Source organism: Cinclus cinclus, chromosome 3, assembly GCF_963662255.1.
Source record: "Cinclus cinclus chromosome 3, bCinCin1.1, whole genome shotgun sequence".
Lineage (NCBI taxonomy): Eukaryota > Metazoa > Chordata > Aves > Passeriformes > Cinclidae > Cinclus > Cinclus cinclus.
The window spans coordinates 111712182-111725722 of NC_085048.1; the positions used below are offsets into that span (position 1 = coordinate 111712182).

General features: G+C 53.0%; 1 protein-coding gene across 1 annotated transcript in view; it reads left to right on the forward strand.

Moving 5' to 3' along the window:
* The window catches only part of LOC134042041 (serine/threonine-protein kinase prk-2-like), a 47391-nt gene that overhangs the window by 23970 nt on the left and 9880 nt on the right, over positions 1-13541 (forward strand). The window contains exons 3-8 of the mRNA XM_062489114.1: positions 3944-4078; positions 4172-4222; positions 4451-4820; positions 5009-5185; positions 5460-5578; positions 10134-10230. Coding sequence (XP_062345098.1) covers positions 3944-4078; positions 4172-4222; positions 4451-4820; positions 5009-5185; positions 5460-5578; positions 10134-10230 — 949 coding nt within the window. The remainder of the gene's footprint in view (positions 1-3943; positions 4079-4171; positions 4223-4450; positions 4821-5008; positions 5186-5459; positions 5579-10133; positions 10231-13541) is intronic.

The window sequence follows — 13541 nt, forward strand, 5'->3', positions numbered from 1 at the left end:
CAAGTGCCAGGAGCCCTTGGCTCTGTGCTGCTTGTCTGGAGAGGAGGTCCTGGACTACAGCTTTGCTACAATTCAGAGGCAAAGGGGATTTTGGAGATTGCTTGGACCCCATTAGAGTTCCCAAATGAATAGCTTTGCTGTTGCCATGAAGGGACACTGGCCCATCATGGCTCCTGCAGAGCAGCCCCCTGGAAGGCTCCACATTATAGGCAGTAGCTGCCTCTGTTCCACCTTTCCCATTTGTCTTCCTTTTTCAAATGGGACACTTATGATTCACCAAGTGCATTTCCTTAAAACAAGCAGATAGAAATCCAGCTGTCAGTGATGTCTTGTTCCACATGTTGTTTTCATGGGGCAGGATGGCTGTGGCAAATACCTACACAGGCAAGGACTGCTCTAAATTCCTTTGTCACAGAGATTTATGTCAGCACTGAAAATGCTGGTCGGGAGAAATATGCCTGACAAATGGAGTGTTGAAGAGGCAGATCTTCAAGGGGAGTTTCCACTTTCTCCACCTCAGCTGCTCTGCGAACTCCTGAACTGCCTGACTCTGTGCCTTTGTGTATCCCAAGTCTGGGCTTCTTCCTGTTTGCTCTGGAGTTCAAAACCTTTTCACTGCTTACGTGTGATTGAACTCTTGAGGTCCTTGATCTGAAATGTTTAACGTAGCTCCAGGTCCAGCAGACAACTTTGCATTGACAAATGTGAACGGAGAGGTTTTCTTTGGGAATTTAACCCCCCCTCAAGTAGGCTGGAAGGAAAGAAGTACATCAGCAGAAAATTACTTGATTTTATAAATTGGGGCTGCCCCTGCCCTTCCCCTCCCCACTCTCCTTTCTCCTAGGACCTCAGAAGAGTGAGCAGAAACGTGTGTTTCTCTTGTAGATAAAGTAGCACTGATGAAAGAGTTCAGCCACCAATGGAGTCAGCTGAGTGGCCAAGCTCTGCTGGATGTGACAGAGCGTATCACAGGTATGGCCTCTGCTAAGCCAAGAGGTCTCCCCAGGGAGCATTTCCAGGGCATTCCTGGCAATAGACAGTAGAGTAGCTGCTCCAAATCAGGAGGTGCTGAGCTTGTCCCTCCTGCCCAATGCCCATGGCAGCTGTGTTTGGCAGGTTTTCCCTGGCTGCTGCAGAGGTGTGCAGTACCTGGCACGGGGGTGGCGCTCGGCCTTGGGGCCGAGCTCTCACTGGGGCATCTCAGAGCCCACCTCCAGGAAAGGGAGGGGTTAAAAATACCCGAGCTGGCTCTTCTCTTGGGAGCTCAGGGTCATCTCTGGTCCTTTAGGGAAAATGTAGCAAGTGCTGTTTCAGGCAATCCGTTTGTTTTGTCCTCACAGAATTCTCATCTTGCTCTTGAAAAGTTTTGAGACTGAACCCTGCAGTGCCTGGGGGTCACAGCTTAGGTCAAAACTCAGCACCCAGATTGGGGGCACGGATTTGGTGCAAGGCAGCCTTTGGGGCCAGAGGGGCAGAAGCAGAGTGCTGAGGCTCCCTGCCTGTGCTGTCAAAGTGACATTGGACTGAGCATTTCAGGGTGTGCAAACAGTGTCTTCCTGTGTCAGTGCTGTCCAAAATGCTACAAATGCAGCTGATAATTGATTCCTCAGAGGAGCTTGCTATGTCAGCAACAGCCCAGGATTGGAAAAGTGATAATCTCTCTATATAGTGGACAAGATGATTTACAGCCTTGCTTTAACGGGGTCTAAATGCACTGCTAAGTGTGCCAGCATCTTTAAATGCAAGGTTTCATAGATGTTGTGTCTTCTTCAGCAATCTCAAATGCTCAGTGTTCGGTGATTGAGAATGTCAAAAGCCCTTGAAAGGGCATTGGGATAAAGTAGATGTCTAGGAAGAGGGAATTTAGTTTTGGAGATATTTTGATCTCTTCTTGAAATAAAGGAAATAAACATAAATTAGGACTCTTTTAGGAAGAGCAGATGTTCTCTCTGAGATTTAGTGGGAACAAACAATGTTTTCTCAAGTTCCATTGTGACCAATGTCTTGAATTGGATTTTAACTGAAATTAACACCCATTTTGAAATGGATGCCATAACCCTTTTCCTGCTTGACAGAATTGGTTTTGGGCACTTTCAGGAAGTGTTTAAATGTTGATGATTGCTGGTGGATTACGAGCATAGAGAAAATGAAGTCTCTTCCACCACAGAATAAGAAGTGGTTACTGCATAACATTTTGCCTGATCAGAAAATATGAATGGTGTCCAGAGCATTTCAGGTTTTGATGTCTCAGCCACATCTGCCATGCAAGGAGCCTGTTGGTTGTCAATTTTTTGCCTGTGTTTGACAAAGTTCAGTTCAGAAATTGAGCAGGGAGTAGGCTTCAGAGAGAAAGGGAGAAGACACTCGTGTTGTGGTCTTTGGATCTCCTCCAAAGTAACTTGTTTAATTGTCCATTTTATTACTTCTCTATTTACTCCACACTACTAAGGCAAGGCAAGCTTTGCTTGCAGGCAAAACAGGCATGGGATACACTAGGGTCCCTTGCAGGATCAGCAGGGCTGGCAGTGACAAAGCAGGCAATCTGCTTCATGGTGAGCCACTACACAGCCGCATCCCAATGTGGGTTTAAGTAGCATGGTATTATGGAGAACTCCTTTTCTGCATCAGATACCAAAAGAACGTCCACAGCTTCTGGTGGCAGTCAGCTGGAGCATTCCACAGGCAACACGAGCTCTCAAGGCACTCAGTGTTCTCTAGTGTCAGAGGCAGAGACACACTTGAGGAGAGTCCATGTCAGGGGTCAGCCTTCCCAAACTGAGCAATGGATGCTTCTGCCACTAACACTGACAGGAAATAAACAAACAAAATTTCTGTGCACACCAGGGCTACGTGTGGATTAAATTATTTCTGTTTCACATCCCGGCCAGAACAACATCGTGGTCAGAATATCATTGTTCCTAGATTCTCTAACACTAAAAATATTGCTGGAGAGTTTTTGTCATTCCCATAGATTTGGTGACATCCAGACACTCTTAACAATCCATTTGGGTCCAAGTTCCATATTGCAGACGATGTCTTTGGGCAGCCTGCAAGTGTCTCAGCAGAGAATGAAAAGGGATGACAATACTGACACGATTTCTCTTTGCTACTTGAAATTTAAAAGCTCCGCTCCAGCCCACACTGGCAAAATTGTCAGAAGAGGCAATTCTTCCCCACAAAATGCTTCATCTCACTCAAACAAGAAAGCCACAAGCCAACAGTCTTCTTTACGCCTCCACTGCTTTATTTGGCTATTTCTCTAATAGGAATTAGCTTCATTTATTCTTACTTTGTTTCCTGTGTTCCACGGGGCGCGCGGCGGCTCCTCCGTTGGGTTCGCGGAGGCAACGGCAGAACGGCCGCGCGCTCCGGCGGCTCCGCAGCAGCAGCAGCAGCAGCAGCAGCAGCAGCAGCGCCTCTCTCGATCGGTTTTTCGATCGGTTTTCCGCTCGAGTTCCCGCTCGCCCTCCGTGCCCTTCTCCCTCTCAGACTCCCTGTGATCCCGTTCGGTCCCGTCCTTGTTGCGCCTCTCCCAGCCCGGCTCATGCCGTGCCCAGCAAGGCGGCCGTGGGCGAGCCGGCCCCCTGCCCGCCCCTGTCGGGCACGCCGCGGTGCCGCCTCCGCGGGGCTCAGTCCGTACCGCCTGTGGCACCTTTTGAAGAGCCTGTGGGCGAGCTCCTCGCTGCACTGGTGGCGGTGGTGGAGCAGCAGCGTCTCTTGGCTCCGCCTGGCGCGGGGCCTGGCGCTGGCCCGGCCCCGACCGAGGCCCCTCCCGCGGTTCCGCCCACAGCTGGCCCGCAGCCGCCCGGCTCCCGCCCCGCCGCCGGCGCATTCCCCCGAGCGAGCCTCGCCGCCCGGCAGTTCGGCCGCCGGCCCCGAGGCGCCGGAGCCCGGGGCGGCTCGGGAAGCAGCGGCGGCCGGGGCGGGCGGGTGCCCCGGGCAGAATGACGAGAGCGCGGTGCCGTCCGCACGGGCGGAGAAGCCTCCCCTGGAGCAGCTGTACCGGGAGGGCCCGCTGCTGGGGAGCGGCGGCTTCGGCAGCGTTTACGCCGGGACCCGGCTCGCCGACGGCGTCCCGGTAAGAGACGGGGCCGGCTCGGAGCGGGGAGGGGGGCGGCGACCGGCGAGCGGCGGGCGGCGAGCTGAGCCCTCCGCTCGCCTTGGCTTGCAGGTGGCCATCAAGCGAGTGTCCCGGGACCGCGTCTTGGAGTGGGCGCGGCTGGTGAGTGAGCGGGGCCAGCGGGAGCAGGCGGCGGGGCGTGGCGGGCGGGGTAAGGCCAGGCCCGGCCGGGTGGGAGCCGGGACGCTGCGATGGGAGCGAGCGTGGAGCGAGCGGGGGCCGCGCAGCGTCCCGGGCCATGGGCAATGGGAGCTGCGGTGGCGCCGGGCAGGGGGTGGCGAAGGCGAGCGCAGCATCGGCGCCGCTGACGGCATGGCGGCTCCCCCGCAGCACGACGGCGCCCTTGTGCCCCTGGAGCTGGTGCTGCTCTGGATGGCGTCGTGGCCCGGCTTCCGCGGCATCGTGCGGCTCCTGGACTGGTTCGAGCTGCCCGACGGCTTCGCGCTGGTCATGGAGCGTCCGGAGCGCTGTCAGGACCTCTGGCACCTGCTGCACGCGGGGGGGTTCCTGCCAGAGCCCGTGGCGCGGGCGCTGTTCCGGCAGGTGCTGGGGGCCGTGCGGCACTGCACCAGCCGCGGCGTCCTGCACCGCGACATCAAGGCCGAGAACGTGCTCGTTGACCTGGCCACCGGCGAGGCGAAGCTCATCGACTTCGGCTGCGGCACCATCCTGCAGGACACGTTCTACACCCAGATGGCCGGTGAGCCCAAAGCCGGGGCCCAGCCGGGCAGTGGAGCTTCTCCCCTGTGCTTCCCCAGGTGGAACACACAGGGAGGGAGGGAGGGGGAATGCTGCTTCAGCCGGCTGCAGCCAAGTTGCATTTTGGCAGGAGGTGGCTGGGAGGGAGCAATCAGCATTGGCCTGATGAGCTGTGCCCGTGTGCCATAGGAACGCGGGAGTACTACCCACCGGAGTGGATCCTCTTTGGCCGCTACCATGGCCAGCCAGCCACCATCTGGTCCCTGGGCATCCTGCTCTATCAGCTGGTGTGCAGGCACCTTCCTTTCAAAAGCAGAGAGGACATCGTCCGGGGACAGCTCTTCTTCCCGCCCCGGGTGTCTCAAGGTGGGGATGGGCCTTCAAGGCACGGGAGCAAGAACGGCTTTGGGAGAGGGCAGGTGGCACATAAGTGTCCTGCTGTTGCAGCTGGGGAGGAGGTTCATCTCCTGGGCTGAGCTGGACGAGGTGGCAGGTGTACCTCTGCTGCTCTCTTCCAGAAGAGAGGATGGATGGGAAGCTGTGCGAACAGCTCTGAGCACTCTTAGTGTGCTGTGGGCACTGTGAAATCTGGCAGAGCATGGACAGGAGCTGACCAGCAGTTTCTGGTTTCTCTCTGCAGAGTGCCAGCACCTGATCAGGTGGTGCTTATCCATGGACCCTGCAGACAGGCCATCCTTGGATGACCTTTTAGAACATTCTTGGGTGCAGAAGCCCCACCTGGCCCAGGAGACAGCAGAGATCCATCCCTCTGCACAGTAGAATCCAGGATGCCCGCAAGCAGCAGCTGCTCGTGTCTCGTGGCTCTCAAAGAATTGCCCAGAGCATTTCCCAGTGGCCCTGGCATGGAGCAGAGAGCACAGCCAAGGAGGTGCTTCCTCAGGTCCCCGGCGATTTGTGGAGGGAGCGGCTCAGGGCTCCCCATCCTATTGGAGAAATTGTGGCACAGTGCAGTGAAGTTGCCACAGAGTGGAAAAGGGGAAACATCCCCCTGCAGCTCAATGGCCTCGTGATGTCCCCGCGAGCCAAGGCACATCTGGCGTGTTCTTCTGGAGATCAGCGCAGAGCTGGAGAACGCCGTCCTCGAGCTGGCCACTGGCAGGGCAAAGCTGATGGGCTTTGGTTGCAGCCCCTTCCTAGAGGACACGCTCTGCACCCTGACGAAATCAAGATGAGTCCCCAGGCGGTGCAGGGGTGGGGGGATGCTCGTGCCTCCAGGCATGGCAGGGCTCAGCCTGGCCACGTGCCGGTGGTTCCCCGTGGGGTGGCAGTGGACAATATTAATCTTTCTGCCAACTGCTCAGCTGCTTTTTGGTGGGGCAGGGGATGGATGTTGTGGAAGGGGAGCTGGCTCCTGGCCTCACTGACAGCTTCTTCCTGCCAGCATGGCACAGGCTGGGGTGGGGGCATCCGGCCTGACATAAGCGTCCATCCGTGTGGATGGGGAGCAGCAGAGGGGGACGGGTTCTTTAGCCATGGCCCAGCTGCTCTGCTTTGCAGGCCCTTGAGGAAGGGGTGGGCATACAGGTGGGAAAGGTAGGGTTTTTCCCCACCACTGGAGAGATTTTAGTATCATAAAGAGCGGTCAGACCTTCCCCAGTCCTGTGAAACGGTGACAACCTTTGGTGCTTTTTCTTGTTTCCAGGTATTGTTTTGAAATGACTTTCATGCAATTGTTCTTTGTTTTTTCCAGAAAGATTGCAGCTTGTGTCCAGACCAGATGGAGAAGCACCGGTACCGTCCCTGGAGTGCATCCCATGCAGGTGCTACCCGGGGAGGGTCCACGGTGTGGATGTCCCCTGCAAAAGGATGAGGACCTTGTGTGGGATCGGCTCCTCTCCTGGCAGCAGGTCTCCAGAGGTGGGTACCCGGTTCCACAGCTCGGGTGGCAGAAGGGCTTAGGGCAAATGGCAGCAGGCACACGAGAATGTCGCTCTTGCAGCTGCTGAGGAGGTTGTTGTGCCATGCTTGAGCAGAAGAGGTGGAGCGTGTCCTGCCACGCTGCTCTCCTCTAACAAGGAGGGAATGGGCTGGGAGGTTTGGGCTCTGAGCACAGCCAGCAGCCTGGCCTGAGTATAGGCTATGGTGGGACAGGGGGGACAGGAGCCTGCTGCCACTGACCGTGGCTTTCTGGTTTCTGTCCCCAGGCTACCAGCAGCTCATGCCATGGAAACGGCACCGCTCGACCTGCCAGTCTGGGAGGGCTGGACGGCAGCGGGTGTTCATTTGCTGCCAAAAATAAATCATTCATGTTACTAACATCATCATCATCATCGGAGCATTTCTTTCATCCTTTTTTCAAGCTTTTGGCCTCCCTTCTTCCACCGAAATCTCTTTGCCTCTTTCCTCATCCACTTGGTGGAATTGGTGGGGGGGGTTTAAGTAACACAAAAAGTTCAGCAACAATTCCTGTTGCCAACCGCAGCAGTCTCTTCAAGAACCTGGAGTTGGTAGCCAGGCCCACATTTCACTTGGAAAGGGGAGTGGTTTGCAGGGACAAAGATGTCCCTCTGCTGCAAAAGCAGGGAGGAAATCAGAAGCAGCAAAATGCAATTTCAGCTCTACCCCCGCCCAAAGTTGTCTGCATCTTTGCCCTCCACTCCAAAATAGGCAGGCAAGGCTGGACTTGAACAAGGTTCAAGTCCTTCATGGTCCCTTGGCATTAAAGGGATCAAGTAAAACTCTCGTATGCAGTAATTGGAGTACAGCTACTGTAGGGATAAAGGAAATGTTGGGAGCTGGGACATCCTTCTTGTCTCCTTTGTCTCCCCAGGTGTTGTAGCCTGGATAGCTGTTAAGATGGTTGCAGGTAAAGGAGCAGCAAGGGCCTTTGTATGGGATCCACGGAGATGTTTATTTCAGCCACTGCGTGGATAGTCCAGGGTCAGAGGCAAAGACAAAGGGGAACGTCGGGGTGAGGGTCCAGGTTGAAGCAGATGGGTGTCCTGGGCAGGGGGAGCATCAGGGAGCACTTACCAGGGGACATGGGGGTGGCACAAAGGTGGGGTTAGGGCATGGGAGCCAACAGGGAAACAGGGTGGGAGTGACCGAAAAACTGAGAGACAGGGAGAGGGCAGGGGGCTGGCCCAGGGAACAGAACAGGGCTACATTGGCATGACAGAACAGGGCTTGCTATGAGAGAAGCCTCTCGTGTCTTCCTAACTAGGGAATGCCTTTTAGGGTCTCCACAGTGGGGTGTTTTGGGTTCAGTTTGAGTTTGGGTGGAGATACTGCTTTAGTGTAGTGGTTTTGGATTGTTAATTTGAATGTTTTTAGTTGTGAGATAGGATTAGGAGGAAGATAAAACAGGCTTAGCTTTAAATAATACAAAGACAAACTTTATTACCAGAAACTATAGGGGAAAAAAGAAGAAGAAAAATTAGAATAAAACTTCAGACTACTCTTCTTCTTTCCACACATTTGTTTTTTTTGCATTGACAGCATACAAAGAACAACTCAGTTAGTTTACCATTTCTAAAATAGTCATTTACTTGTTTCTTTCAGAGAGGAGATTCTTCAGCCTATAGAGATTTTTTCATAAGAAACCATTTGTAAGTGGTCTTGCTGTTCTAGTGTTTAGCCGTCAGGGAGGATAGAGATCTGGTTATTATGTAATATTTTTTTTCTCAACTAACATTTTAATTCATAACTAATACTGAGGACCATATCAACTTATGAGGCACACTTAAAGGATTATAATAGTTGAAACAAAAGCTTACTCCACTTTTAAAAATAGAGGGTGTTTTTCTTCTTCTTCCCTAGGGAGAAGCAGGGGTTTTTTCACTATTTAAACCTAGGGCACTTACAGCAATTTTAACATTGGTTTATTTTAACACCAACGCTTCTTCTTACATCTAGAGTTAGAATCTTTAATCCACCCCATATTTTTTATGTGTTATAGGGAAACAACGGATGCTTTTCTATAGCATAAAAAAAAGGGAAGAATTTCAGTCTATGTCTTCCTTCCCTCAGCTGAGACTTGACTCTTCTCATACTTTGATTTTGGTGTTTTTTGTGCTGTTTTTGTACATATTATCATTTTGGTTCTCTGTTTTTTTTCCACAGGACAGAGAATAAAGTATTTGTAAAGTCATATTTTGGGCAGTGAAAAAGTTAATATTTTGCCGGGGCAGGAGAGGGTTCTGTGATTGTTTTTAGGTGGGGCGGCCGGAGCTCTTTACCATAAGGAGCCTTCTAAGGCTGCGCCGGGGCCGGGCTGGGATTGTAGGGCCCGGCCAGAAAGCGGAGATGAGTTTTTTGGTTGTAAGGTTGTTTTTTGGCGTTTGCTGTATGTAGTGTTAGTGGTGGGCTGGTGGTTTTCCTTTTCCTTTTGCCAGCAGCCGAGGTTGGGGCCCTTGCCAGATCGGGGCCCAGCTGTCTCTCCCCCAGGCCGTGTGGGCGGTGAGGCAGGCCTTTTTTCCACCTTTATCTCTTACTGTTCACTTCCTCTTGCTGGAAACGGGATTGTTGGAACACTTTAGAGGAGACGGCTTATCCATAGTGTTCTGTTTTAAATTGTCTAAAACCGTGTGAGACAGATGGCTTCACATAGGAACATCCCCAGGGCTGCTGAGGGGAAGGCACCACTTTATTTGTTGTGAAGAGAAGTAATCAAAATCCGCAACCAACAAGCTGCAAGGCAGAACGGAGTGGGAATTACAGAAATAAAGGCCTTGAAAAGCAGCTTAGGAAAGCGGCTACTTCCTAGACAGTGCCAAACCCTCTGACCTGGCCTGGCCGGGCCCAGGGCTGGCTGCCCTTGGGAAGGGAAGGGAAAGGGATGGAGCTGGGGTGGGGGCTCTGTGGCCATGGAAACGAGAGAACCACGGGCCAGCGCGTCACAAAGGGGCAGCCCCGCAAGGGGCTGTGAAGGTTGTGGTTGACACGGACACAGTGGCAGGAGACACGTCTGGCTCTGCCTGTCTGTGCCGACTGCTGGCGATTGGAGTCACCCCACCTTGTTCTAGGGCTGGGGACCGGGCTCCTATCGCCGTCTGCTCCGAGACAGTTCCCAAATTCAACCCCAGGTACTTCTGCGAGACAGAAGCACGGGTTCAAAGATGGATTTTACTGGAAAAGGAAAGACCACGGAAGGAAAAGGTGAGGATAGAAAGGAGCTGAAAGGCCCGAGTCAAATGGAGACAAATTCCACCAGATTTCCGGGAAAATTGGTCCATGGTGGTCAGTTCTGGCTCTGTGTCAGAGTTGGTGGCTGTGAGCTACAGGTGATCTTGCCAGGACAGCCCTGGCATCACAACATTTTCTCATTAGCTTACTCATTATGTTTTGTCATTAGCGTCCTCTTCTTTTCACAGTAGCCAAATCACTCAAACTTTCAGTCAGGACAGGGACTGTGGCCACAGCTGACCACAAACTGGACACGGTCATGAGACGCAAGTTCTGTTCCTTTGTTTGCCACCAATGTCAGGTCTCACAACAGATAAATTTCCTGTTCTTCCTCTGCTTGCTAATTGGGTGTAACACTGAGAATGATATTAAGGTGCTATGAAAACGCCAGCAAGTCCTGCCTGCTTGCTGAGAGCTCTTTGTAGTTTGCAGAAACAGCAGTCACAGCTGTGTGGGTCTTTATTGGGTGTTCACAGAAGCCACACTAGAGAAGGAGTTTTTTTCCCCTCTTCCCATTGGAGCCATCCAACTTTCTGTTCAGCCATGGTAACTCAATAGTGTTCAGAGGAATAGTTCACAGGCTAGGTCCTTGAGAAATGAAACGTAAGAAATTTTCTCCAAAGTTCAAGAATCCTGCAAATGCCCCACCCATTAGACGTGTTTATGATAAAGATGGGACTTCACCTAAATGAGTTCATCCCTTGTGAGGCTGGCTCAGCCTCCCACAGAGGTAAGGTGGGAGCTGGGCCGCTCTCTGGTGGGAGGAAGGGTCTTGTGCCAGCCTGGAGAGCCTGTGCACATTGGCAGGGAGCAGTTGTGCCCTGCAGGTGCCCCCTGCCATGAGCTGTGCTGCTGCCAGTGCCCCGTGGAGCTGTAGGGCTGCTGAGCTGTGGGGCAGGGAGAGGAGCAGGAGGCTGCATGTGCAGCTGAGCCATTGCTGGGAAGCACAGGGCTCTGGGCTCCCTGCTGTCCCAGAGCAGCCTAGAGGCCAGGGTGTTCCCCTGGGAGCTCTGTGGAAGTGGCTCAGGGTGTGATCCTGTGGCCTGCCTCAGGTGGCTGCTGTCAGGTGCATGTTTCCCTGTGCAGCTAGTTTCCAGGAAAGTTTCCAGGAAATGTCTTCTATGAAATATGGAGCTTCAGATGCTTTAGGTTTGCATTGCAGCCTCTGTTACAGTTTTATATCTCTACTTTCCAGGCCTGACTGGCTACCCTCTTGCCAAGAAGTTTTCCCTGGCAAATCCTTCTATGCTCCTTCCCTCCAAGCCATTGCCTCCCATCCAGAAGGACTCTCCTTCCACCAAGCCAAGCACGGTGTCCAGAGGAGAGCACGGGACTGGGAAAAACGGCACCGGCTGCGAGGATAAAATTAGAAATAACAGGGAGCTGAGTTCAGAAGGAAAAGAACAGATGGTAAGGAGACCGAGCTAAGTCCTGTGTGATAGATTTTCACTTTCTGCACTGTAAGCAGAGCTCAGAGAGCTTTTCCTGTGGTGTGAGCACATGGAACCAGCTGGGCCAAGGAAGAGCTCAGCTGGACACTGCACTTCTGGGAAGTGTCTGAGAACACGCTGCCTTTGCAATGGGTGTGTAGTGCAAACTTCACATCCTCAGCATGCATCAATGGCAGGAGAAGTCTTTGAATGGTTTCTGGGCTCTGTCATAATTCCTTGTCTGACTTATGACTGAGAAAAGCCCAAGAATCAGGCCAAGCTGCTTATGCTGTCCAATCTGGCCAAGCAAGCATGTTAGATTTTATAACCTACATGTATTTTTGAACCATGGCTGTGTCAGGGATATGTATTCCATCAGCTGTGTCTGCTTGCTAAGGAAAAAAGTAGTTTGCTGGAACAGGCAGTGCTACAAAGTCAGTTCCAGGTGGTCTCAGCTTTTGAGTTGTACAGCCATGGCCTTGTACACAGTTGTCTCTGATGCTATTTCTAGATTTCGTCAGCTTCTGGGCAGCTGTGTGCTCTGGCATGGCTTTGTCCAGAGGGAAGGGATGGGAGGTGGCCATGGGGAGAGCAGCTCAAAGCCCAGGCACACAATTTCCTTTGCAGCAGGGCCAGCACCTGCAGTTGTTTTGGGTTTACCATGGGGTGCAGGAGGAGGCAAATGAGCAACAGCATTGGCAAACAGAATGTCCAATCAAAGGCTGATGTACTTGATTCCAGCCTTGCTGAGGAAGGGCCCAATGTATTCCTGACAGGATCTAATCCTTCCACTGCAGTTCAAACAGGTCCTGATTTGGCCCTTTAGTTGTGCCAGAAATGATGGGATACTGAGGAAGGGCGTTCATCTGTCTCCACTGCCTCCACCTCCCTTCCTGGCCATGGCATGGGGGCCCTGGAGAAATTTGGGCAGGCAGAGACCTTCCAGAGAGCAGCAGGGCAGGGAGCTCTGCTGAACTTCCTAAATGCCAGTGAGCCTGAGATGATGGAGGTGTGGGAGCTGGAGAGCACGGAGCATCGCGAGAGCTCAGCAGCTTCTGGGCTGAAAGGCTGCTGGGCAACTGTAAGAGGGAAGGGCAGCAGCAGAAGAATTGAGGGGCTTGAGAAAAGCAGGTTCTGACATCCTGCAGAATGGCTTTGTGGGGACTTGGCTGGAGATCAGCACTGGCTGTGAGGTGCCTAAGAGGCAGGGAGAGAACAGTGATCTGAACCTGTTCCCATACCATCCAAAAGGCCAGTGGAGGCCGTGGCACCGCAGAACAACTTGATACCAAACATGTGGATTCCAGCTGGGATCATAGCCACACTTGCAGTGAACTGAGCCCAAGGAGAGAGTTGGCAAGTCTAGGGCATGAGCACGCCCTCACCACTTGCCTTTTCATTCCCCATGCTAGGCCAAGCTACTCCAGCAGTTTGACTGGTCTTTCCCTGCCAGGTCCCAGTTTAAAGCATGGCTAAATGTCTTCAGCCATCAGTGAGGAAGGGCTGAATGCTTCATCTGAGCACTTTGTACCACTCTTTCCAGGCATCCTTGCTGTATCCCAGAGGTGGGGATATGAAGAAGGGGTCATTGGGACTGCCTTTGATCCCCCCTATACCCAAGGCAGTCAGTCCCCGTGTTGGCAGTGCTGCAGGGTCTCTGCGCAGCTCTGTGCAGCTGGATGTCCAAGAGTCCCAGGAGATGAGGTAAGCCAAGGTGTCTGCTGCTCCACTCTGCTGTTCAGCTCCCTCTTGCCATCTTGTGAGGTTCCTTTGCACAGTCAGCTCTCTCCCATGTATTTAGGCAAACCTCTGTGTATTCACCATTTGGCCCATCCGTGATGATCCAGCTCCATGTCAAACCCCACACCATGTGTCCCAAGAGCAGAGGTGGTGGTGGTGGGGAAGAGGAGGCAGGGCTTAAAAGCATCTGAAGATGGGTCCTCTGCTGGGCTTGGTATTGATTCCCTCTGTAATGTTTGTGGTGTCATTTGGGAGCTGTATTGCACAGCTCTGGATCCTGCAGATCTTTGAATACTGTGATCCTTGACTGGCAACTTCAGCCCTGGAAAACTCTGTTTGGCCAAATATTGGATGCTGGAGGGGTGTCTCTGTCTTTACGTGCTGCTTCTGTAAATGTCAGGCATAAT